The following is a 26763-nucleotide window of genomic DNA, read 5'->3' as shown; positions in this document are numbered from 1 at the left end:
TCACAGAACAGCTCTGGAGGCTTTGACCACTGGCAGCAGCCTCAGAAGACCTTCCTCTGATCTGGAGTATTTCTTCAGGTCAAACACATCCAGCTCCTTTTCTGAAGTCAGCAACACAAAGACCAGAGCTGACCACTGTGCAGGTGACAGGTTGGGTTCTGAGAGACTTCCTGATCTCAGGTAGCTTTGGATCTCCTCCACTAGAGAATGGTCATTCAGTTCATTCAGACAGTGGAACAGATTGATGCTCCTCTCTGGAGAGGGATTCTCCCTGATCTTCTCCTTGATGTACTTGACTGTTTCTTCATGGCTCTGTGAGCTGCTTCTTGTCTTTGTCAGTAGACCTCGTAAGTGTTTCTGATTGGACTCCAGTGAGAGGCCCAGAAGGAAGCGGAGGAAAAGGTCCAGGTTTCCCGTCTCACTTTGTAAGGCTTTATCCACAGCACTCCTGTAGAAAGTAACTTCAGGCTCATCATTTGTTTGAGGTTCGTCCATTAGATTCTGATTGTTGTTGATGAATGAGAGGAACACATATACAGCAGCCAGAAACTCCTGAATGCTCAGATGTACGAAGCAGTACACCTTGTCCTGGTACAGCCCACATTCCTCTTTAAAGAGCTGTGTGCACAATCCTGAGTACACCGAGGCTTCATTGACATCAATGCCAGCCTCTTTCAGTTCTTCTTCATAGAAAATCAGATTGCCCTTCACAAGCTGTTGAAAAGCCAGTTTTCCCAGTGACAGAATGCTCTCTTTATTCCAGTGTGGACCTGTCTCTTCTTTCCCAAGATACTTTTCATTCTTCTGTTTGGTATGAAACACCACAAGGTGTGTGTACATCTCAGTCAGAGTCTTGGGCATCTCTTCTCTCTTATGTTTCAGCATGTGTTCAAGGACTGTTGCAGAAATCCAACAGAAGACTGGAATGTGGCACATGATGTGGAGACTCCTTGATGTCTTTATGTGTGAGATGATTCTGCTGGCCAGGTCCTCATCACTGAATCTCTTCCTGAAGTACTCCTCCTTCTGTGGGTCATTGAACCCTCGTACATCTGTCACCTGGTCAACACACCCTGAAGGGATCTTATTGGCTGCTGCAGGTCGGGTAGTTATCCAGAGGAGAGCAGAGGGAAGCAGATTTCCCTTGATGAGATTTGTCAGCAGAACATCCACTGAGGTTGACTCTGTGACGTCCCAACAGATCTTGTTCTTCTGGAAGTCTAGGGGCAGTCGGCACTCATCCAGACCATCAAAGATGAACAGAACTTTGTACTTGTTGTAGATGGAGATTCCTGATTGTTTGGTTTCTATTGAGAAGTGATTAAGAAGTTCAATGAAAGTGTGTTTGTCATCTTTCATTAAATTCAGCTCCCGGAAAGGGAATGAAAATACAAATTGGACATCCTGATTTGCTTTTCCTTCAGCCCAGTCCAGAATGAACTTCTGCACAGAGACTGTTTTTCCAATGCCAGCGACTCCCTTTGTCAGCACAGTTCTGATACGTTTGTCTTGTCCAGTTAAGGGTTTGAAGATGTCGTTACATTTGATTGCAGTCTCTGGTCTTGCTCGTTTCCTGGTTGTTGTCTCAATCTGTCTCAGCTCATGTTCATTATTGACCTCTCCTGTTCCACCCTCTGTGATGTAGAGCTCTGTGTAGATCTTATTGAGAAGTGTTGGGTTTCCTTGTTTAGCGATCCCCTCAAATACACATTGAAACTTCTTCTTTAGATTAGATTTGAGTTCACGTTGGCAAATCTCAGCAAGATCATCTGAATCTAGAAATAACACAGAGGATATTAATATTACATCTGTTTTAATGTCTACATTATTGTAGGACTGTTATAAAGTTTTACATTATAATAATTTATTCTCTTAACTGACTGTATATATGTGTAAATGTTTTCATAATGCATTACAGACTGGTGTGACTGATTATATTATTATTGGTATTATTGATGGTATTATTAATGTTCTCTCTCTAAATAAATAAATAAATCAGTACAACACATCCCTGCTGCTACTTTATGAGGTCACTAGGTGTTGTGTTAAGGCTGCTACAATATCATTGGGTTACACAGCTACTTTAACTGTACTTTAGCTACAGCTTTTAAATGTTCTAAAACAGCATACAACATGAGGCAGACAGCTCTTACATTTCTCCAGTGTGTCAGCAAGCTCCTTCTGGTTCATTTTCCTCAGGATGTGCAGTGTGATCTTCAGAGCCCCCTCTCTGGCACTGCTCTCCTGCTGCTCATCTTCAGGGTCCACCATTTCCTTATTCTGCTTCTGACTCTCAAAGCCTTGTGGGAGTTCTGGACTAAGAATCCTCTTGAACATCTTCAGCTCGTTCTTCACAAATGTCATAATTTTCTCTTCAAGCAACTGAAATAAATAAAGTAAATAAGTTAAGCAAGAGGCTAAATGCTTTCTCATTAACACATTAATGAATGATTGACAGATCAACTTGAGGTAAACAAAAACAAATGTACATAACAGGACCACATACACTGAATATGGAGGCCAGGTCTGTTTGATGACTCTGGGAAGACTGACCACTGAGAATCTCTGACTCTGATCTCTCCTGTTGGTTTCTGTGGACAAAACATGAGATTACATCTCCTCATCCAGGAGTACACACACACACACACACACACACACACACACACACACACACACACACACACACACACACACACACACACACACACACACACACACACACACACACACACACACACACACACACACACACACACACACACACACACACACACACACACACACACACACACACACAGGGAGGGAATGTTGTGTTTGTTTAATATTGTTTTAGGACTATGGAAATGGACAAAATGATGAGCCTATGGATTATGAAAACAACAACAATAAATGGGAAAATGGGAGGAGAAATGACTAGAGACAGTGTTGTTTAACTCACTGACCAGGACCCATGAGTTCTTCTTACCTTTGTTCAGTAGAAAAGTCTCCCTCTCTAAACTCTATAGGAGGATCCATAGACCGGTCACTCTTCATGGACACACAGCTGGGAACAGGGGAGGCTGGTCTCTCCTGCTTGATTGGGCTTCAACACAACAGAGACAAACATTACATCTCTCATCTACTCTGAGCTCAGATGGGGAAACAACAGATTATCATGGGGAAACATGATTCCAAAAAGCTTTTTTATATATCCATTTTCAGAAATGTTTGTAAAAATTAGCTTTTAAGTTTAAAGAAATGTATTTTACACAGTTAAGTATATATATATCTGTCTCAATGAGAGAAATGTAGTACTGCTAGGTTTTATACAGTAATAATATATATATTTGCCTCACTGAGAGAAATAGGTTTTATACAGTAATAATACTATAAATCTGCCTCACTCTCAGAGAAATCAGTAGTACTAATAGGTTTTATATTTCAGTAGCCTACTGAGAAATCAGTAGTACTGCTAGGTTTTATACAGTACCATAATATATATCTGCCTCACTCTCAGGCTAGGTTTTACAGAGTTTCATAAAGAACTGTACAAATGATACATTTGACATCAATATACAACATTTTTTTAAACATTATTAAATACAGTAATGAGATCTGTATTTAAACATTTAGTTTTGAAATCAGGTTTTTATCAGGGCCTGGGGTACCAGGAAAATAATAATGAGATATAAGGAGTACCAGTACTGAGTCAATGTGCAGGGTACCAGGTAAATAAACTATAAGGAGTACCAGTACTGAGTCAATGTGCAGGGTACCAGGAAAATAATGAACTATAAGGAGTTCCAGTACTGAGTCAATGTGCAGGGTACCAGGAAAATAATGAGACTATAAGGAGTACCAGTACTGAGTCAATGTGCAGGGTACCAGGTAGAGACTTGAGGTAATAATGAGACTATGAGAGGAGTACCAGTACTGAGTCAATGTGCAGGGTACCAGGTAGTTGAAATAATGAGACTATAAGGAGTACCAGTACTGAGTCAATGAGGGTACCAGGTAGTTGAGGTAATAATGAGAGGAGTACCAGTACTGAGTCAATGTGCAGGGTACCAGGTAAAAATAATGAGACTATAAGGAGTACCAGTAAGTCAATGTGCAGGGTACCAGGTAAATAATAATGAGACTATAAGGAGTACCAGTACTGAGTCAATGTGCAGGGGAAAATACCAGTACTGAGTCAGTTGAGGTAATAATAAGACTATAAGGAGTACCAGTACTGAGTCAATGTGCAGGGTACCAGGTAAAATAATGAGACTATAAGGAGTACCAGTACTGAGTCAATGTGCAGGGTACCAGGTAAGGAGACTATAACTGAGTCAATGTGCAGGGTACCAGGTAAAAGTACCAGTACTGAGTCAATGTGCAGGGTACCAGGTAGTTGAGGTAATAATGAGACTATAAGGAGTACCAGTACTGAGTCAATGTGCAGGGGTAGTTGAAATAATGAGACTATAAGGACCAGGTCAATTGACCAGGTAATAATGAGAATATAAGGAGTACCAGTACTGAGTCAATGTGCAGGGTACCAGGTAGTTGAGGTAATAATGAGACTATAAGGAGTACCAGTACTGAGTCAATGTGCAGGGTACCAGGTAGTTGAGGTAATAATGAGACTATAAGGAGTACCAGTACTGAGTCAATGTGCAGGGTACCAGGTAGTTGAGGTAATAATGAGACTATAAGGAGTACCAGTCACTGAGTCAATGTAATGAGACAGGGTACCAGGTAGTTGAGGTAATAATGAGACTATAAGTACTGAGTCAATGTGCAGGGTAGTACCAGTACTGAGTCAATGTGCAGGGTACCAGGTAGTTGAGGTAATAATGAGACTATAAGGAGTACCAGTACTGAGTCAATGTGCAGGGTACCAGGTAGTTGAGGTAATAATGAGACTATAAGGAGTACCAGTACTGAGTCAATGTGCAGGGTACCAGGTAGTTGAGGTAATAATGAGACTATAAGGAGTACCAGTACTGAGTCAATGTGCAGGGTACCAGGTAGTTGAGGTAATAATGAGACTATAAGGAGTACCAGTACTGAGTCAATGTGCAGGGTACCAGGTAGTTGAGGTAATAATGAGACTATAAGGAGTACCAGTACTGAGTCAATGTGCAGGGTACCAGGTAGTTGAGGTAATAATGAGACTATAAGGAGTACCAGTACTGAGTCAATGTGCAGGGTACCAGGTAGTTGAGGTAATAATGAGACTATAAGGAGTACCAGTACTGAGTCAATGTGCAGGGTACCAGGTAGTTGAGGTAATAATGAGACTATAAGGAGTCCAGTACTGAGTCAATGTGCAGGGTACCAGGTAATGAGACTTGAGGTAATCAATGAGACCAGGTAGTTGAGGTAATAATGAGACTATAAGGAGTACCAGTACTGAGTCAATGTGCAGGGTACCAGGTAGTTGAGGGTACCAGGTAGTTGAGGTAATAATGAGACTATAAGGAGTACCAGTACTGAGTCAATGTGCAGGGTACCAGGTAGTTGAGGTAAGGTAATAATGAGACTATAAGGAGTACCAGTACTGAGTCAATGTGCAGGGTACCAGGTAGTTGAGGTAATAATGAGACTATAAGGAGTACCAGTACTGAGTCAATAGGGTACCAGGAAAATAATGAGAATATAAGGAGTACCAGTACTGAGTCAATGTGCAGGGTACCAGGTAGTTGAGGTAATAATGAGACTATAAGGAGTACCAGTACTGAGTCAATGTGCAGGGTACCAGGTAGTTGAGGTAATAATGAGACTATAAGGAGTACCAGTACTGAGTCAATGTGCAGGGTACCAGGTAGTTGAGGTAATAATGAGACTATAAGGAGTACCAGTACTGAGTCAATGTGCAGGGTACCAGGTAGTTGAGGTAATAATGAGACTATAAGGAGTACCAGTACTGAGTCAATGTGCAGGGTACCAGGTAGTTGAGTAATAATGAGACTATAAGGAGTACCAGTACTGAGTCAATGTGCAGGGTACCAGGTAGTTGAGGTAATAATGAGACTATAAGGAGTACCAGTACTGAGTCAATGTGCAGGGTACCAGGTAGTTGAGGTAATAATGAGACTATAAGGAGTACCAGTACTGAGTCAATGTGCAGGGTACCAGGTAGTTGAGGTAATAATGAGACTATAAGGAGTACCAGTACTGAGTCAATGTGCAGGGTACCAGGTAGTTGAGGTAATAATGAGACTATAAGGAGTACCAGTACTGAGTCAATGTGCAGGGTACCAGGTAGTTGAGGTAATAATGAGACTATAAGGAGTACCAGTACTGAGTCAATGTGCAGGGTACCAGGTAGTTGAGGTAATAATGAGACTATAAGGAGTACCAGTACTGAGTCAATGTGCAGGGTACCAGGTAGTTGAGGTAATAATGAGACTATAAGGAGTACCAGTACTGAGTCAATGTGCAGGGTACCAGGTAGTTGAGGTAATAATGAGACTATAAGGTACTGAGTCAATGTGCAGGGTACCAGGTAGTTGAGGTAATAATGAGACTATAAGGAGTACCAGTACTGAGTCAATGTGCAGGGTACCAGGTAATGAGACTATAAGGAGAACCAGTACTGAGTCATGATAACTATAAGGAGACTATAAGGAGTACCAGTACTGAGTCAATGTGCAGGGTACCAGGTAGTTGAGGTAATAATGAGACTATAAGGAGTACCAGTACTGAGTCAATGTGCAGGGTACCAGGTAGTTGAGGTAATAATGAGACTATAAGGAGTACCAGTACTGAGTCAATGTGCAGGGTACCAGGTAGTTGAGGTAATAATGAGACTATAAGGAGTACCAGTACTGAGTCAAATGTGAGACTAGGGTACCAGTACTAGTCAATGTTGGTAGTTGAATAATAATGAGACTATAAGGAGTACCAGTACTGAGTCAATGTGCAGGGTACCAGGTAGTTGAGGTAATAATGAGACTATAAGGAGTACCAGTACTGAGTCAATGTGCAGGGTACCAGGTAGTTGAGGTAATAATGAGACTATAAGGAGTACCAGTACTGAGTCAATGTGCAGGGTACCAGGAAATAATGAGACTATAAGGAGTACCAGTACTGAGTCAATGTGCAGGGTACCAGGTAATAATGAGACTATAAGGAGTACCAGTACTGAGTCAATGTGCAGGGTACCAGGTAGTTGAGGTAAATAATGAGACTATAAGGAGTACCAGTACTGAGTCAATGTGCAGGGTACCAGGTAGTTGAGGTAATAATGAGACTATAAGGAGAACCAGTACTGAGTCAATGTGCAGGGTACCAGGTAGTTGAGGTAATAATGAGACTATAAGGAGTACCAGTACTGAGTCAATGTGCAGGGTACCAGGTAGTTGAGGTAATAATGAGACTATAAGGAGTACCAGTACTGAGTCAATGTGCAGGGTACCAGGTAGTTGAGGTAATAATGAGACTATAAGGAGTACCAGTACTGAGTCAATGTGCAGGGTACCAGGTAGTTGAGGTAATAATGAGACTATAAGGAGTACCAGTACTGAGTCAATGTGCAGGGTACCAGGTAGTTGAGGTAATAATGAGACTATAAGGAGTACCAGTACTGAGTCAATGTGCAGGGTACCAGGTAGTTGAGGTAATAATGAGACTATAAGGAGTACCAGTACTGAGTCAATGTGCAGGGTACCAGGTAGTTGAGGTAATAATGAGACTATAAGGAGTACCAGTACTGAGTCAATGTGCAGGGTACCAGGTAGTTGAGGTAATAATGAGACTATAAGGAGTACCAGTACTGAGTCAATGTGCAGGGTACCAGAGTCATATGTGAGTCAGGGTACCAGGTAGTTGAGGTAATAATGAGACTATAAGGAGTACCAGTACTGAGTCAATGTGCAGGGTACCAGGTAGTTGAGGTAATAATGAGACTATAAGGAGTACCAGTACTGAGTCAATGTGCAGGGTACCAGGTAGTTGAGGTAATAATGAGACTCACATGAGGTAGTTGAGGGTATAATGGACTAGAGTCAATGTGCAGGTAGTTGAGGTAATAATGGACTATAAGGACACACACACACACACACACACACACACACACACACACACACACACACACACACACACACACACACACACACACACACACACACACACACACACACACACACACACACACACACACACACACACACACACACACACACACTATAAGGAGAGGGAGGGAATGTTGTGTTTGTTTAATATTGTTTTAGGACTATGAAATGGACAAAATGATGAGCCTATGGATTATGAAAACAACAACAATAAATGGGAAAATGGGAGGAGAAATGACTAGAGACAGTGTTGTTTAACTCACTGACCAGGACCCATGAGTTCTTCTTACCTTTGTTCAGTAGAAAAGTCTCCCTTTCTAAACTCTATAGGACGATCCATAGACCAGTCACTCTTCATGGACACACAGCTGGGAACAGGGGAGGCTGGTCTCTCCTGCTTGATTGGGCTTCAACACAACAGAGACAAACATTACATCTCTCATCTACTCTGAGCTCAGATGGGGAAACATAAGAAGAGTTTCACAAATAGAACTGACTTCCAGACGTTAGTTAATGGCGCGTGGGTACCTGCTTCTATAAACCAATGAGGAGATGCAGCGCACAAATGACGTCACAAGTTATATAACTGACTTAAACCAGAGGAGATGCGTGCGTAGTTAATGGCTTCCAGCGTTAGAGCAGTGTGTCATTTAAAATGACGAAATTAATTTGGCGTCGCGAGCGTTGTAGTCAGTCTGTCAGCCCCGCTAAAAGGCTGGTGTCGTTACTCTGCCTTCTCCGGGGCATGTTGAGGTAAATTTACTAACCGGGAGGGTTGAATGATGTAATTTATTGGAGGGCTGGAAGACGCACTCTCGAGGTTGTTTACTCACAATATCAGATATTAAATATATTTTTTATAATGAATGTATATTGAGGTTGAGGTTCTGACTAGTGATTATTTACCTGGGGTTCAATACCTGCTATTGAGGCGCTCTGAAAATAATATTCAAACGTTCGGTCCTTGAACACAGAGGGGTTAAACACTAAAGTTACCGTCCATCTAGTGAAGAAAGGAGAACCGGACAGAGGTAGCCAGCATCCGTCAACGATGATGTAGTGGTAGATGGTAACTAGGATGCTGCTGGTAGAGCTAGCTTACCGGTGATGATGTAGTGGTATGATGAATCTGAAACACAAATTGAAACAAGGATAGAGAGTGAAAAGGATCTGGCTACACTCACACTGTCCCTCACCGTAAAGAAAAAAGCAAATTGAACAATAAACTTCGGTGTCTCAACACTAACAAACTCCGTCATATTCCCCAAGATCACCTCAGTCCACTCTGCGCGTAACCGGACAATATCCACACCGAACGTGGACGCGGACAGTTCTGTACGGGGACGCGGACAGTTCTGTACGGGTTCTGTACGGGGACGCGGACAGTTCTGGGGGACGCGGACAGTTCTGTACGGGGACGCGGACAGTTCTGTACGGGGACGCGGACAGTTCTGTACGGGGACGGGACAGTTCCGCTGGACATGAGCTGTGCAACACAATAACCTAAACCCAGTCTTTACAGTGGGTTACATTAGTAATATTCATTTTTTTATTATTATGTTTAACAAACATTTTTACAAAATTATAACAACGTTTTGAGATCAAACATTCAGTTTTTTTATAACAATATTTTGAGATCTGGGACCATATACATAAAGTGTCTCAGAGTAGAAAATTGGTCGTATAAGTGCTGAGAATAAAGACATTTTACACTAATGAGTATAAATTACCTAGTTACCTACCCATTACCTAAATTACCTACCCACCTAGTCAGCAGATATTTAGGACACCTCGTGAGCTGTCTAAGTAGTTAAGAGTTAACAGCAGGTGTCTTGATAATACTATAGAATCATGCAGTGAGTCAGTGGTTCCTGAGCCACATGTAATTGCATTGCAGTAATTAAAAATAATGTTTTTATATTTCTATGTGATCAACCCATAAATAATATAGACCTACATGCAACAGTATGTCTTGTGCTTTTGGCGATGAGTTATGTATGATAATGATGTATAACTAGTGATACCATGTATGTCTGCATAGCATTTTGTCTTCATTTTGGCAGATTAATTCAGGCTTATTTCTGAAGATTAACTCAGGTTGGAGTTGGAGCTGTGGACGAAGGGTGGCTGGTTCGAATCCCGGGCCGGGCGCTGGAAAAAACAGGTGGAATTGATCTGACCACTGGATGGCTGCTGGGTTCACATCCTCAAAACATGAACCTTTTGTTGATCAGAACTCTAGAGGTTCTTCTTCACTGAACCCCAAAATATATATATATAACTTTTATTGATTTAATATTTTAAGGAAGTGATAGAAGCCTTTTTGGCTCCATAAGGAACCTTGTTTTCTAAACACGTTTTTCTTTTGATGATTTAATTATCTACATCATGTTATTTCAAGTTCTCCCTTTGGAGCACAACATCATATTGTTAAAAAATACTCCTAAATTTGGCAGATGGATATAAACTGGGCAATTGAAGGTATCTAGGGTGTAATATGTGTTCAATGAATATGAACATTGTATTCAATGTTGTAGGCAACATTATTGGAAGGGACTTGATGCCTACTATGCCAAATATATTTAGAGTTGTTAAACGGGTGTGAAGAGAGTGTTGATGTAACGGTTATGTTGTCAATATTCTGCTGGTAACAACCATCACAATTGGTTAAAATATGCATTCCATTATATTAGGCAATAATTAAGAGGCAAAGTGGTCGTGTCATGTAAAAATCCTGTCAAATATCTTACATATCAATGAGTACAGTCAGGGTGCTGAGGAACCCCTGCAGTACCTCCACAGACCCCGGATTGAGAACCCCTGCAGTACCTCCCCAGACCCCGGATTGAGAACCCCTGCAGTACCTCCACAGACCCCGGATTGAGAACCCCTGCAGTACCTCCACAGACCCCGGTTTGAGAACCCCTGCAGTACCTCCACAGACCCCGGATTGAGAACCCCTGCAGTACCTCCACAGACCCCGGATTGAGAACCCCTGCAGTACCTCCACAGACCCCGGTTTGAGAACCCCTGCAGTACCTCCACAGACCCCGTATTGAGAACCCCTGCAGTACCTCCACAGACCCCGGATTGCGAACCCCTGCAGTACCTCCACAGACCCCGGATTTAGAACCCCTGCAGTACCTCCACAGACCCCGGATTGAGAACCCCTGCAGTACCTCCCCAGACCCCGGATTGAGAACCCCTGCAGTATCTCCACAGACCCCGGATTGAGAACCCCTGCAGTTCCTCCACAGACCCCGGATTGAGAACCCCTGCAGTACCTCCACAGACCCCGGATTGAGAACCCCTGCAGTACCTCCCCAGACCCCGGATTGAGAACCCCTGCAGTACCTCCACAGACCCCGGATTGAGAACCCCTGCAGTACCTCCACAGACCCCGGTTTGAGAACCCCTGCAGTACCTCCACAGACCCCGTCCATTGAGAACCTCTGCAGTACCTCCACAGACCCCGGATGAGAACCCCTGCAGTACCTCCACAGACCCCGTATTGAGAACCCCTGCAGTACCTCCACAGACCCCGGATTGAGAACCCCTGCAGTACCTCCCCAGACCACGGATTGAGAACCCCTGCAGTATCTCCACAGACCCCGGATTGAGAACCCCTGCAGTTCCTCCACAGACCCCGGATTGAGAACCCCTGCAGTACCTCCACAGACCCCGGATTGAGAACCCCTGCAGTACCTCCACAGACCCCGGATTGAGAACCCCTGCAGTACCTCCACAGAGCCCGGATTGAGAACGCCTGCAGTACCTCCACAGACCCCGGATTGAGAACCCCTGATTTAGCAGATGCTCTTATCCAGAACAATTTACAGTTTGTGCATTCATCTTAAGATAGCTATTTATTTTGGAAATAAACTTTATAAATTATTCATAAAATTATCATCTTACCTCTTAGCTTTGGTGTCATGTCCCTCACAGAGATGAATTTTAGAGGCAGGGCCCCCCTCCTCTCTCTTCCCGGAGAGACTCATTTTAGAGCACTGACCCCTAAACAGAGATCCAGCATGTTGGTTGTGATTAACACAGTGACAATTAATTATTTTTCTCATGTATTCATTATCTCTTTGAGAAATAAAACATTTACTAACAGACATAGAAACAGTCAGGTGATTTAATGCATCACATGAACATGTAGTTGTGACATTTCATCTCCATGGTAACTGTCAATAATAATAAGTCACTGTTTGTTAAGGTAGTTCTAGACAGTGCCTCAACACAAGGCCATGTCTCACACTTATTTGTATTAATCAAAAGTGGCTATTTATTGTCTTTCAATCTGTTATTTTCTAAACGTATCTGAGAATGTAGACAGAAGGGCTAAAACGGACATTATTGATCTGAGGGGGGAAATCATTGATTTCAGTTTCAACTGTTCTGCCTTATTATTATTCAACCATACTGGTCATTTATGAACATTTGAACATCTTGGCCATGTTCTGTTATAATCTCCACCGGCACAGCCAGAAGAGGACTGGCCACCCCACATAGCCTGGTTCCTCTCTAGGTTTCTTCCTAGGTTTTGGCCTTTCTAGGGAGTTTTTCCTAGCCACCTTCACCTGCATTGCTTGCTGTTTGAGGTTTTAGGCTGGGTTTCTGTACAGCACTTTGAGATATCAGCTGATGTACGAAGGGCTATATAAATACATTTGATTTGATTTGATTGATCCATTCAGAAAGGTTTTTTGCAACAAGTGAGAGATTTTATATTATGTAAAGTAGGCTAGGTTATAATGTATACTAGCAGATGGTCAGTGATATGCAGATGAAAGTCTATACCTCAGATATAGCCTACATGTCATCGATGACCAGCCTAAACCTGTTCAGATCAGTTCACATAATGTTATAGTCCTACCAGTAGCAGGACAGAGAATCTACACTGTATATGCAAACATATGTGGACACCCCTCCAAATTAGTGGATTCTATTTCAGCCACACCTGTTGCTGACAGGTGTATAAAGTCGGACAGCCAGCCATGCAATCTCCATAAACAAACATTGGCAGTAGAATGACCTAACTGAAGATCTCAGTGCCTTTCAACGTGGCACCGTCATAGGATGCCACCTTTCCAACATGTCAGTTTGTCAAATATCTGCCCTGCTAGAGCTGCCCCGGTCAACTGTAAGTGCTGTTATTGTGAAGTGGAAACGTCTCGGATCAACAACGGCTCAACAGTGAAGTGGTAGGCCACTCAAGCTCAGAGGACTGGCTCGCCAAGTGTGGAAGCACATAAAAATGATCTGTCCTCGGTTGCAACACTCACTACCGAGTTCCAAACTGCAATGTCAGCAAAATAACTGTTCATCGGGAGCTTCATGAAATGGATTTCCATGGCCAAGCAGCCGCACACAAGATCACCTTGCGCAATGCCAAGCATCGGCTTGAGTGGTGTAGAGCTCGCTGCCATTGGACTCTGGAGCAGTGGAATCTGGGTTTGGTGGATGCCAGGAAAACGCTTCCTGTCCGAATGCATTGTGCCAACTGTAAAGTTTGGTGGCGGAGGAAAATTGTCTTGGGCAGTTTGGGGAAGGCCGTTTCCTGTTTCAGCAAGACAATGTCCCCGTGCACAAAGCGAGGTCCATACAGTAATGGCTTGTCGAGATTGGTGTGGAAGAACTTGACTGGCCTGCACAGAGTCCTGACCTCAACCCCATTGAACACCTTTGGGATGAATTGGAATGCCGACTGCGAGACAGGTCCAATCACCCAACATCAGTGCCCGACCTCCCTAATGCTCTTGTGGCTGAATGGAAGCAAGTCCCCGCAGCAATGTTCCAACATCTAGTGGAAAGTCTTCCCAGAAGAGTGGAGGCTGTTATAGCAGCAAAGGGGGACCAACTCCATATGAATGCCTATAATTTTGGAATGAGATGTTCGACTAGCAAGTGTCCACATACTTTTGGTCATGTAGTGTATATCACCTAATCTAAATCAAATCAAATGTTATTGGTCACAATGTCAGAGCGGCATAGACTAAGATACAGTAGAATAATATAGAATACAGTATATACATATGAGATGAGTAATACATAGGCTAAGATGCAGTAGAATAGTATAGAATACAGTATATACATATGAGATGAGTAATGCATAGACTGATACAGTAGAATAGTATAAAATACAGTATATACATATGAGATGAGTAATGCATAGACTGATACAGTAGAATAGTATAGAATACAGTATCTACATATGAGATGAGTAATGCATAGACTAAGATACAGTAGAATAGTATAGAATACAGTATATACATATAAGATGAGATAATGCATAGACTAAGATACAGTAGAATACAGTAGAATAGATAGAATACAGTATATACATATGAGATGAGTAATGCATAGACTAAGATACAGTATAATAGATAGAATACAGTAGAATAGTATAGAATACAGTATATACATATGAGATGAGTAATACATAGACTAAGATACAGTAGAGAATAGAATACAGTATATACATATGAGATAGTAATGCATAGACTAAGATACAGTAGAATAGTATAGAATACAGTATATACATATGAGATGAGTAATGCATAGACTAAGATACAGTAGAATAGTATAGAATACAGTATATACATATGAGATGAGTAATGCATAGACTAAGATACAGTAGAATAGTATAGAATACAGTATATACATATGAGATGAGTAATGCATAGACTAAGATACAGTAGAATAGTATAGAATACAGTATATACATATGAGATGAGTAATGCATAGACTAAGATACAGTAGAATAGTATTTCCTTCAAATCAGTATATACATATCAGATGAGTAATGCATAGACTAAGATACAGTAGTTTTTGTATAGAATATCTGTATACTTTACTATTTATATTTTTGAACAACTTTTACTTTCACTTCACTTCATTCATAAATAGAATGATGTACAGTTTATATACATTTTCCCTGAGAGCCAAAGTAATGCATTACATTTTGAATGATAGCAGGACAGAAAATTGTCCAATTTGCATATCCCTAATGCCTCTGATCTGGAGGACTCACTACATATGAATGGTGCATCTGACTGTTGGATACAGTAGAATGTATATACATATGAGATGAGTAATGCATACTAAATACAGTAGAATACATTTCCTTCAAATCAACACATTTATCAGTCTTCTAATACAGTGGTGTAAAGTACTTCAGTAGTTTTTGTGGGTATCTGTCCTTTACTTTACTATTTATATTTTTGAACAACTTTTACTTTCACTTCACTTCATTCATAAATAGAATGATGTACTTTTTATCCGTACATTTTCCCTGATTTAAACACTCATTACATTTTGAATGAAGCAGGACAGAAAATTGTCCAATTTGCACAATTATCAAGAGAACATCTCTGGTCATCCCTACTGCCTCTGATCTGGAGGACTCACTAAACAGAGAACATCCCAGGTCATCCCTACTTAATCTGATCTTTAGGACTCACTAAACAGAGAACATCCCTGGTGTTCCTACTGCCTCTGATCTGGAGGACTCACAATTTTAATTAAACAGAGAACATCCCTGGTCATCCCTACTTTTACTCCTCTGATCTGGAGGACTCACTAAACAGAGAACATCCCTGGTCATCCCTACTGCCTCTTTCTGGAGACTCACTAAACAGAGAACATCCCTGTTTCCCCACTGTTCTAACTGTTCCATAAGACACAAATGTTTCAAATGATGTCATTCTGGAACTGAGTATCTGTTAAAATAACAAGAAAATGTTCTAACTGTTTTCAATATGAGACACAGTTTCAACAGACATTCTGGAACTTAGTTCTGTTTCCACCAAATGTTCTAACTTTTCCATAGTATTTTACTGACTTTCAGTTTCACTTGAGTCATTTTCTATGACATTTTACTGTTTGAAACTGAGTTCTGTTTCCACCACTGTTCTAACGTTCCATATGAGACACAGTTTCAACAGACATTCTGGAACTGAGTTCTGTTTCCACCACTGTTCTAACGTTCCATATGAGACACAGTTTCAACAGACATTCTGGAACTGAGTTCTGTTTCCACCACTGTTCTAACGTTCCATATGAGACACAGTTTCAACAGACATTCTGGAACTGAGTTCTGTTTCCACCACTGTTCTAACGTTCCATATGAGACACAGTTTCAACAGACATTCTGGAACTGAGTTCTGTTTCCACCACTGTTCTAACGTTCCATATGAGACACAGTTTCAACAGACATTCTGGAACTGAGTTCTGTTTCCACCACTGTTCTAACGTTCCATATGAGACACAGTTTCAACAGACATTCTGGAACTGAGTTCTGTTTCCACCACTGTTCTAACGTTCCATATGAGACACAGTTTCAACAGACATTCTGGAACTGCGTCGGCTACAAAATTACTTTCCATTTCATATCAGGAAATAAAGTAACGGTCACTGGGTGTATTAGTTGTGCATTGCCCGGCTCCCCGGGGGAGCAGAGTTTAAGCATTTTACACCATTCCATTGGTCCATAAAATATATGTCCACCCACCTGTAGCACCGGGCCATGCAAAACAAACCTCCCACTGTAGCAGAGACACAGAGTTCAAAACCCAGACGAGTTTCTTCAAGTCATCTCTCTTACATTATTTTTGATAAACATATAATTTACTCGAAACCAAGTTTAGCTGTGTTTTTTTCTCCAAGATGTGAGTTACTGTCGGACTTTAATAATTGTAAGCAGTCCTACAAACCCAAAAGGTTTTAATTTGAGAATGTTCATTAGTTTGCCTCAAATATTAAACTGTCTTCAAATATGTGATGATTAGTTGAATCAGGTGTGTAAGTGCTGGTAAGAACAAAAGGATGGAGAAACCCTGAGATAAACATAAAACCATATCATTGAAAAGCTCCTCCACCATCTTTACCAGACGTTTTACTGATAACATGTCGGCCTACTGATTAGTTTACACTTTGAAAACTGCTGTCTGACACTAACTCAGCTCAAGTAGCAGTTCTACTAACTAGTAATATCTCATTCCAGGTATTCATGCACATACTCTGTCCATTAGAATAGATTATTGTTCAGAAATACCTACTTTATTTTTCAATAATCTCCATATAGTGTTTTCTGCTCTGTCGTCTCAAAATGGATCCTGAACAAAAGAGCAACTTTACTTTCTGTTTCAGATCAGCCGCCTCCCCACCCTGATAATAAAGTGTTATATTGGTATCTTCCACTAGATGGCAGTAAACACCTGCTGTAACTAGACTTTACAACTATGTGTTCTGTTTCATACAGGCAGTGTCCCAGAGTTGGAGTGCTGATCTAGGATCCGGTCCCCCCTCTCCATCTAATCTGATTCATTATGATCTAGGATCAGGGCCCTCCTCTCCCTGTAATCTGATTCATTATGATCTAGGATCAGGTCCCTCCTCTCCATGTAATCTGATTCATTATGATCCAGGATCAGGTCTCCCTCTCCATGTAATCTGATTCATTATGATCTAGGATCAGGTCTCCCTCTCCATGTAATCTGATTCATTATGATCTAGGATCAGGTCCCCCCTCTCCATGTAATCTGATTCATTATGATCTAGGATCAGGTCCTTCCTCTCCATGTAATCTGATTCATTATGATCTAGGATCAATCTGATCTAATCTGATTCATTATGATCTAGGATCAGGTCCACCTCTCCATGTAATCTGATTCATTATGATCTAGGATCAGGTCCTCCTCTCCATGTAATCTGATTCATTATGATCTAGGATCAGGTCCTCCCTCTCCATGTAATATGATTCATTATGATCTAGGATCAGGTCCTCCTCTCCATGTAATCTGATTCATTATGATCTAGGATCAGGTCCTCCCCTCTCCATGTAATCTGATTCATTATGATCTAGGATCAGGTCCACCCCTCTCCATGTAATCTGATTCATTATGATCTAGGATCAGGTCCCCCACTACTGGATCAGACCGTGTAAATGACTCACTACTGGATCAGACCGTCTGCTAAATGACTCACTACTGGATCAGAGCGTCTGCTAAATGACTCACTACTGGATCAGAGCGTCTGCTAAATGACTCACTGCTGGATCAGAGCATCTGCTAAATGACTCACTACTGGATCAGAGTGTCTGCTAAATGACTCACTACTGGATAAGAGCCTCTGCTAAATGACTCACTACTGGATCAGAGCGCCTGCTAAATGACTCACTACTGAATCAGAGCGTCTGCTAAATGACTCACTACTGGATCAGAGTGTCTGCTAAATGACTCACTACTGAATCAGAGCGTCTGCTAAATGACTCACTACTGGATCAGAGTGTCTGCTAAATGACTCACTACTGGATCAGAGTGTCTGCTAAATGACTCACTCTCACTGGATCAGAGTGTCTGCTAAATGACTCACTACTGGATCAGAGCGTCTGCTAAATGACTCACTACTGCATCAGAGCGTCTGCTAAATGAGCATCAGAGCGTCTGCTAAATGACTCACTACTGGATCAGAGCGTCTGCTAAATGACTCACTACTGGATCAGAGCGTCTGCTAAATGACTCACTACTGGATCAGAGCGTCTGCTAAATGACTCACTACTGGATCAGAGCGTCTGCTAAATGACTCACTACTGGATCAGAGCGTCTGCTGAAATGACTCACTCACTACTGGATCAGAGCGTCTGCTAAATGACTCACTACTGGATCAGAGCATCTGCTAAATGACTCACTACTGGATCAGAGCGTCTGCTAAATGACTCACTACTGGATCAGAGCGTCTGCTAAATGACTCACTAATCAGACTCAAATGACTCACTACTGGATCAGAGCGTCTGCTAAATGACTCACTACTGGATCAGAGCGTCTGCTAAATGACTCACTACTGGATCAGAGCGTCTGCTAAATGACTCACTACTGGATCAGAGCGTCTGCTAAATGACTCACTACTGCATCAGAGCGTCTGCTAAATGACTCACTACTGCATCAGAGCGTCTGCTAAATGACTCACTACTGCATCAGAGAAATGACTCACTCTGCAGAGCGTCTGCTAAATGACTCACTACTGGATCAGAGCGTCTGCTAAATGACTCACTACTGCATCAGAGCGTCTGCTAAATGACTCACTACTGGATCAGAGCGTCTGCTAAATGACTCACCTCTGCATCAGAGCGTCTGCTAAATGACTCACTACTGGATCAGAGCGTCTGCTAAATGACTCACCTCTGCATCAGAGCGTCTGCTAAATGACTCACTACTGGATCAGAGCGTCTGCTAAATGACTCACTACTGGATCAGAGCGTCTGCTAAATGACTCACTATTGGATCAGAGCGTCTGCTAAATGACTCACTATTGGATTAGAGCGTCTGCTAAATGACTCACCTCTGCATCAGAGCGTCTGCTAAATGACTCACTACTGGATCAGAGCGTCTGCTAAATGACTCACTACTGGATCAGAGCGTCTGCTAAATGACTCACTATTGGATCAGAGCGTCTGCTAAATGACTCACTACTGGATCAGAGCGTCTGCTAAATGACTCACTATGGATCAGAGCGTCATGACTCACTCTGATCAGAGCGTCTGCTAAATGACTCACTACTGGATCAGAGCGTCTGCTAAATGACTCACTACTGGATCAGAGCGTCTGCTAAATGACTCACTATCTGGATCAGAGCTGTAAATGACTCACTATTGGAAATGACTACTCTGCATCAGAGCGTCTGCTAAATGACTCACAATGTAAATGAAATGATGCAGCCACCACTATGCTTCAACATGTATGGAGAATGGCAGTCAGTGAGGGGTTGTATTGGATTTGCCCCAAACATCACACTTTGTATTCAGGACAAAAAGTGAACTGCTTTGCCACCGGCTTCCTTCTTTTCACTCTGTCAGTGAGGTTAGTATTGAGGAGTAACTATAATGTAGTTGATCCATCCTCAGTGTTCTCCTATCACAGCCATTAAACTCTGTCAGTGAGGTTAGTATTGAGGAGTAACTATAATGTAGTTGATCCATCCTCAGTGTTCTCCTATCACAGCCATTAAACTCCGTCAGTGAGGTTAGTATTGAGGAGTAACTATAATGTAGTTGATCCATCCTCAGTGTTCTCCTATCACAGCCATTAAACTCTGTCAGTGAGGTTAGTATTGAGGAGTAACTATAATGTAGTTGATCCATCCTCAGTGTTCTCCTATCACAGCCATTAAACTCTGTAACTGTTTTAAAGTCACCATTGGCCTCTCCATACTGGCTAATGATTATAAAGCTGATTCTGAACTAATCATTACTTCATACATTGCGCCCCTGACCTGAGAGGATGGAAGTTCAATATGTAGCTAGATGTAGACGGCTAATGTTTAATAGTTAACTAGCGAACGTTGCGAACCAAGCTTTTTAGCCAAGTAACCGAGGACATAAAATAAAGGTATGTACAGTATTTATTACCTCTCTTATCCTACCTCATTTACACATGCTGTATATAGATCTACTGTATGTATTACCTCTCTTATCCTACCTCATTTACACATGCTGTATATAGATCTACTGTATTTATTACCTCTCTCATCCTACCTCATTTACACATGCTGTATATAGATCTACTGTATTTATTACCTCTCTTATCCTACCTCATTTACACATGCTGTATATAGATCTACTGTATTTATTACCTCTCTCATCCTACCTCATTTACACATGCTGTATATAGATCTACTGTATTTATTACCTCTCTCATCCTACCTCATTTACACATGCTGTATATAGATCTACTGTATTTATTACCTCTCTTATCCTACCTCATTTACACATGCTGTATATAGATCTACTGTATTTATTACCTCTCTCATCCTACCTCATTTACACATGCTGTATATAGATCTACTGTATTTATTACCTCTCTCATCCTACCTCATTTACACATGCTGTATATAGATCTACTGTATTTATTACCTCTCTCATCCTACCTCATTTACACATGCTGTATATAGATCTACTGTATTTATTACCTCTCTCATCCTACCTCATTTACACATGCTGTATATAGATCTACTGTATTTATTACCTCTCTCATCCTACCTCATTTACACATGCTGTATATAGATCTACTGTATTTATTACCTCTCTCATCCTACCTCATTTACACATGCTGTATATAGATCTACTGTATTTATTACCTCTCTCATCCTACCTCATTTACACATGCAGCTGTATATAGATCTACTGTATTTATTACCTCTCTCATCCTACCTCATTTACACATGCTGTATATAGATCTACTGTATTTATTACCTCTCTTATCCTACCTCATTTACACATGCTGTATATAGATCTACTGTATTTATTACCTCTCTCATCCTACCTCATTTACACATGCTGTATATAGATCTACTGTATTTATTACCTCTCTTATCCTACCTCATTTACACATGCTGTATATAGATCTACTGTATTATTGCTTGTATGTTGGTTCATCCCATGTGTAACTCTGTGTTGTCTGTGTCAAAATGCTTTGCTTTATCTTGGCCAGGTCGCAGTTGCAAATGAGAACTGGTTAAATAAAGGTGTTCTCAACTAGCCCACCTGGTTAAATAAAGGTGTTCTCAACTAGCCTACCTGGTTAAATAAAGGTGTTCTCAACTAGCCCACCTGGTTAAATAAAGGTGTTCTCAACTAGCCTACCTGGTTAAATAAAGGTGTTCTCAACTGGCCTACCTGGTTAAATAAAGGTGTTCTCAACTGGCCTACCTGGTTAAATAAAGGTGTTCTCAACTAGCCTACCTGGTTAAATAAAGGTGTTCTCAACTAGCCGACCTGGTTAAATAAAGGTGTTCTCAAGGTGGTTAAATCTTCTCAACTAGCCGACCTGGTTAAATAAAGGTGTTCTCAACTAGCCCACCTGGTTAAATAAAGGTGTTCTCAACTAGCCGACCTGGTTAAATAAAGGTGTTCTCAACTAGCCTACCTGGTTAAATAAAGGTGTTCTCAACTAGCCCACCTGGTTAAATAAAGGTGTTCTCAACTAGCCTACCAGGTTAAATAAAGGTGTTCTCAACTAGCCTACCTGGTTAAATAAAGGTGTTCTCAACTGGCCTACCTGGTTAAATAAAGGTGTTCTCAACTAGCCCACCTGGTTAAATAAAGGTGTTCTCAACTAGCCTACCTGGTTATAAAGGTGTTCTGGTTAAATAAAGGTGTTCTCAACGAGCCTACCTGGTTAAATAAAGGTGTTCTCAACTGGCCTACCTGGTTAAATAAAGGTGTTCTCAACTAGCCTACCTGGTTAAATAAAGGTGTTCTCAACTAGCCTACCTGGTTAAATAAAGGTGTTCTCAACTATCCTACCTGGTTAAATAAAGGTGTTCTCAACTAGCCTACCTGGTTAAATAAAGGTGTTCTCAACTAGCCTACCTGGTTAAATAAAGGTGTTCTCAACTAGCCTACCTAGTTAAATAAAGGTGTTCTCAACTAGCCTACCTGGTTAAATAAAGGTGTTCTCAACTAGCCTACCTGGTTAAATAAAGGTGTTCTCAACTAGCCTACCTGGTTAAATAAAGGTGTTCTCAACTAGCCCACCTGGTTAAATAAAGGTGAATTTAAAAAATAACAAATTAAACAATATGACAGGGTGATAGACCGTTTTGTTATTCTGGAATTTTGTTGCTGAGGGGAATCTCTTCTCTCACTGTGTTTTGGTCCATGCAGGTGGCTGTGACAGGGTGCCATCTCTTCTCTCACTCTGTTTTGGTTCATGCAGGTGACTGTGACAGGGTGCCATCTCTTCTCTCACTCTGTTTTGGTTCATGCAGGTGACTGTGACAGGGTGCCATCTCTTCTCTCACTCTGTTTTGGTTCATGCAGGTGACTGTGACAGGGTGCCATCTCTTCTCTCACTCTGTTTTGGTCCATGCAGGTGACTGTGACAGGGTGCCATCTCTTCTCTCACTCTGTTTTGGTTCATGCAGGTGACTGTGACAGGGTGCCATCTCTTCTCTCACTCTGTTTTGGTTCATGCAGGTGACTGTGACAGGGTGCCATCTCTTCTCTACTGTGGTGCATTGAGGTGGTTTAAATCTCTCCAGTTACTAAATTATTCATTTAAGTTTGACTTCAAGTGTCCGTGTGTTGAATTTCAACAACAAGTAGAGAAATCTGCTCACACACACACACACACACACACACACACACACACACACACACACACACACACACACACACACACACACACACACACACACACACACACACACACACACACACACACACACACACACACACACACACACACACACACACACACACACACACACACACACACACACACACACACACACACATAAATCAGAACCATGGACTGCCACATATGTAGTTTACGTTGATTAGACTAAATAGTTGTTGGTATCTTTTAGTTGTAACTGTCTGTTAAATGCAATATGTGTTGTGGACTCCACCGGACAGACTCTCTGATTTAGTGATGAAACAAAGGTGTGGTTGAATTTAATCTACCACTGTGTCTTCTTATTGTCTGGGCCTTAGGCTTATATATCGTGGTTGCAAAGCATATGAACTAGCAGGTTATAGAGCAAACAATGTGTTGTACCATGTCTTCCCCAGTGATATTACCCACTATATTACCCACTATATTACCCACTATATTACCCACTATATTACCCACTATATTACCCACTATATTACCCACTATATTACCCACTATATTACCCACTATATTACCCACTATTATCACAACACATGTGTTGTACCATGTCTTCCCCAGTGATATTACCCACTATATTACCCACTATATTACCCACTATATGACCCACTATATTACCCACTATATTACCCACTATATGACCCACTATATGACCCACTATATTACCCACTATATGACCCACTATATTACCCACTATATTACCCACTATATTACCCACTATATTACCCACTATATTACCCACTATATTACCCACTATATTACCCACTATATTACCCACTATATTACCCACTATATTACCCACTATATTACCCACTATATTACCCACTATATTACCCACTATATTACCCACTATATTACCCACTATATTACCCACTATATTACCCACTATATTACCCACTATATTACCCACTATATTACCCACTATATTACCCACTATATTACCCACTATATTACCCACTATATTACCCACTATATTACCCACTATATGACCCACTATACCTGACACTATATGACCCACTATATGACCCACTATATTACCCACTATATTACCCACTATATTACTATTTACCACTATTACCCACTATATTACCCACTATATTACCCACTATATTACCCACTATATTACCCACTATATTACCCAGGCATTACCACTATATTAGCACCACTGCTGATTATTTTGTTACATTAGAAGTGTCCATCCAAAAGGCTCAAGTGTTTCTACAATTCCCTATGGGAAAAATGCAAGGTGGAAAAACTATTGGAACAATTTCCCTGTTTGACCACTAGGTGTTATGGGTATTATAACACCTCCACTGTGGGGCTCTATAAAACTATTGGAACCATTTCCCTGTTTGACCGCTAGGTGTTATGGGTATTATGACACCTCCACTGTGGGTCTCTATAAAACTATTGGAACCATTTCCCTGTTTGACCGCTAGGTGTTATGGGTATTATGACACCTCCACTGTGGGGCTCTATAAAACTATTGGAACCATTTCCCTGTTTGACCGCTAGGTGTTATGGGTATTATGACACCTCCACTGTGGGGCTCTATAGAATATTCGCAAATGAAACGGGATGTAACAATATTCTCTGTGATGAATATTCGCGAGAGATGTAACAATATTAGTAACAATATTAGTTTCATCTTGCTGTGATGTAACAATATTCGCTGTGATGTAACAATATTCGCTGTGATGTTCACCCCCCAAAATGAAAAAAGAAAACAAAATAATTTCATAGAATTGAACTAAGACCACTTTCTCTTGGTCACAGACGGACAACATCACTTAGTGTTTCCAGCTGAAGATGTAATGAATCTGCACACATTTGAATGGTGTCTCTGCACCACTCAGTTGACGTTTAGGAGAAAATATCAGACACTAAAATCTATGAATCTTAGAACAGTAATATTTTACACATGAAGGTACCCAGAAGACTTAATTTCTGATGAAAAAACACAAATGTGAAAAAATTATGGATATAAACTCTTCATAAATTCTTAAACAAAATTGTACTCTCACCTCTTAACGTTGGTGTCATGTTCCACAGAGAGACTCATTTTAGAGAATTGGATGCCCTCCTCTCTCTCCCCAGAGAGACTCATTTTAGAGAATTGGATGCCCTCCTCTCTCTCCCCAGAGAGACTCATTTTAGAGGCAGGGCCGCCCTCCTCTCTCTCCCCAAAGAGACTCATTTTAGAGGCAGGGCCAATATCCTCTCTCTCCCCAGAGAGACTCATTTAGAGGCAGGGCCGCCCTCCTCTCTCTCCCCAGAGAGACTCATTTTAGAGGCAGGGCCCCCTCCTCTCTCTCCCCAGAGAGACTCATTTTAGAGGCAGGGCCCCCTCCTCTCTCTCCCCAGAGAGACTCATTTAGAGGCAGGGCCGCCCTCCTCTCTCTCCCCAGAGAGACTCATTTTAGAGGCATATATATCTCTCCCCAGAGAGACTCATTTTAGAGGCATGGCCGCCCTCCTCTCTCTCCCCAGAGAGACTCATTTTAGAGGCAGGGCCGCCCTCCTCTCTCTCCCCAGAGAGACTCATTTTAGAGGCAGGGCCGCCCTCCTCTCTCTCCCCAGAGAGACTCATTTTAGAGGCATGGGCCGCCCTCCTCTCTCTCCCCAGAGAGACTCATTTTAGAGGCATGGCCGCCCTCCTCTCTCTCCCCAGAGAGACTCATTTTAGAGGCATGGCCGCCCCTCCTCTCTCCCCCAGAGAGACTCATTTTAGAGGCATAATATAATCCTCTCTCTCCCCAGAGAGACTCATTTTAGAGGCATGGCCGCCCTCCTCTCTCTCCCCAGAGAGACTCATTTTAGAGGCATACCGCCCTCCTCTCTCTCCCCAGAGAGACTCATTTTAGCATATAGACTCATTTAATATAATATACCGCCCTCCTCTCTCTCCCCAGAGAGACTCATTTTAGAGGCATGGCCGCCCTCCTCTCTCTCCCCAGAGAGACTCATTTTAGAGGCATGGCCGCCCTCCTCTCTCTCCCCAGAGAGACTCATTTTCGAGCAGGACCCCTAAACAGAGATATAACATGTCAGTGAACTCCCCATGAATAAATATACAAATTGAAAATATCATTTATACGAATATATCAACAATATGTTTTTTCATTTCATTGCCTATGCCCAGTTAGCGACTCATTTTGTATGATTGAACTGTCCCTCCTAGCTCTCCCAGGTGAGGACTGACTCACATTAGAGTGTTTTACTGTCATTCACTCTCCCCAGAAAACAATTCATAATTGACTTGACTCCTACCCAGTTAGCTATATGAACAACATGTTATTGAGTGAACTGATTACCTTTAGCTATGATGACAATATGGCTTATCCAACTTGTCCACCCAAATCCCCAACATGAATAATGTCCTGCTAAGTTAGCTATATGAACATATCAATTCTACCAGCATCCTATGAATTTGTTATTCATTTCCCAACTTGCCTATGCCCAGTTAGCATGAATAACATGTTATAGGATTGAACTTACTCACCCAACTTCAGCTGTTCTACCAACATGAAATGAACTAACATCTGGTA

General features: G+C 41.6%; 1 protein-coding gene across 5 annotated transcripts; it reads right to left on the bottom strand.

The window, feature by feature from the left end:
- LOC124026084 (NLR family CARD domain-containing protein 3-like) lies at nucleotides 1-25389 on the bottom strand. 5 transcript variants are annotated; one of them, XM_046339257.1, is made up of 8 exons: nucleotides 25240-25389; nucleotides 17105-17161; nucleotides 11958-12056; nucleotides 8333-8449; nucleotides 2966-3082; nucleotides 2507-2591; nucleotides 2154-2382; nucleotides 1-1775 (listed from the first exon to the last, which is right to left on the bottom strand). In XM_046339257.1, the coding sequence occupies exons 3-8, from the start codon at nucleotides 12038-12040 to the stop codon at nucleotides 1-3; spliced, it is 2406 nt and encodes an 801-aa protein (XP_046195213.1). In that variant the 5' UTR covers nucleotides 12041-12056; nucleotides 17105-17161; nucleotides 25240-25389. The 5 variants fall into 5 exon arrangements, with proteins under 5 accessions (XP_046195213.1, XP_046195210.1, XP_046195212.1 ...); XM_046339254.1 differs by lacking the exon at nucleotides 17105-17161; XM_046339256.1 differs by lacking the exons at nucleotides 2966-3082; nucleotides 17105-17161.
- Nucleotides 25390-26763: the final 1374 nt, after the last annotated feature.

The sequence above is a fragment of the Oncorhynchus gorbuscha genome, unplaced genomic scaffold (assembly GCF_021184085.1).
Source record: "Oncorhynchus gorbuscha isolate QuinsamMale2020 ecotype Even-year unplaced genomic scaffold, OgorEven_v1.0 Un_scaffold_2570, whole genome shotgun sequence".
Lineage (NCBI taxonomy): Eukaryota > Metazoa > Chordata > Actinopteri > Salmoniformes > Salmonidae > Oncorhynchus > Oncorhynchus gorbuscha.
This window is presented reverse-complemented; position numbering and strand designations above follow the sequence as displayed.

Excerpts from the sequence above, each read along its gene's own strand:
- LOC124026084 (XM_046339254.1), bottom strand. The coding sequence starts at position 25,367 with ATGAGTCTCTCTGGGGAGAGAGAGGAGGGCATCCAATTCTCTAAAATG. Across the intron at positions 12,057-25,239 it reads CATGACACCAACGTTAAGAG|GGGTCAGTGCTCTAAAATGA; the intron begins GTGAGAGTACAA and ends ATCTCTGTTTAG. Across the intron at positions 8,450-11,957 it reads CATGACACCAAAGCTAAGAG|CCCAATCAAGCAGGAGAGAC; the intron begins GTAAGATGATAA and ends GTTGTGTTGAAG.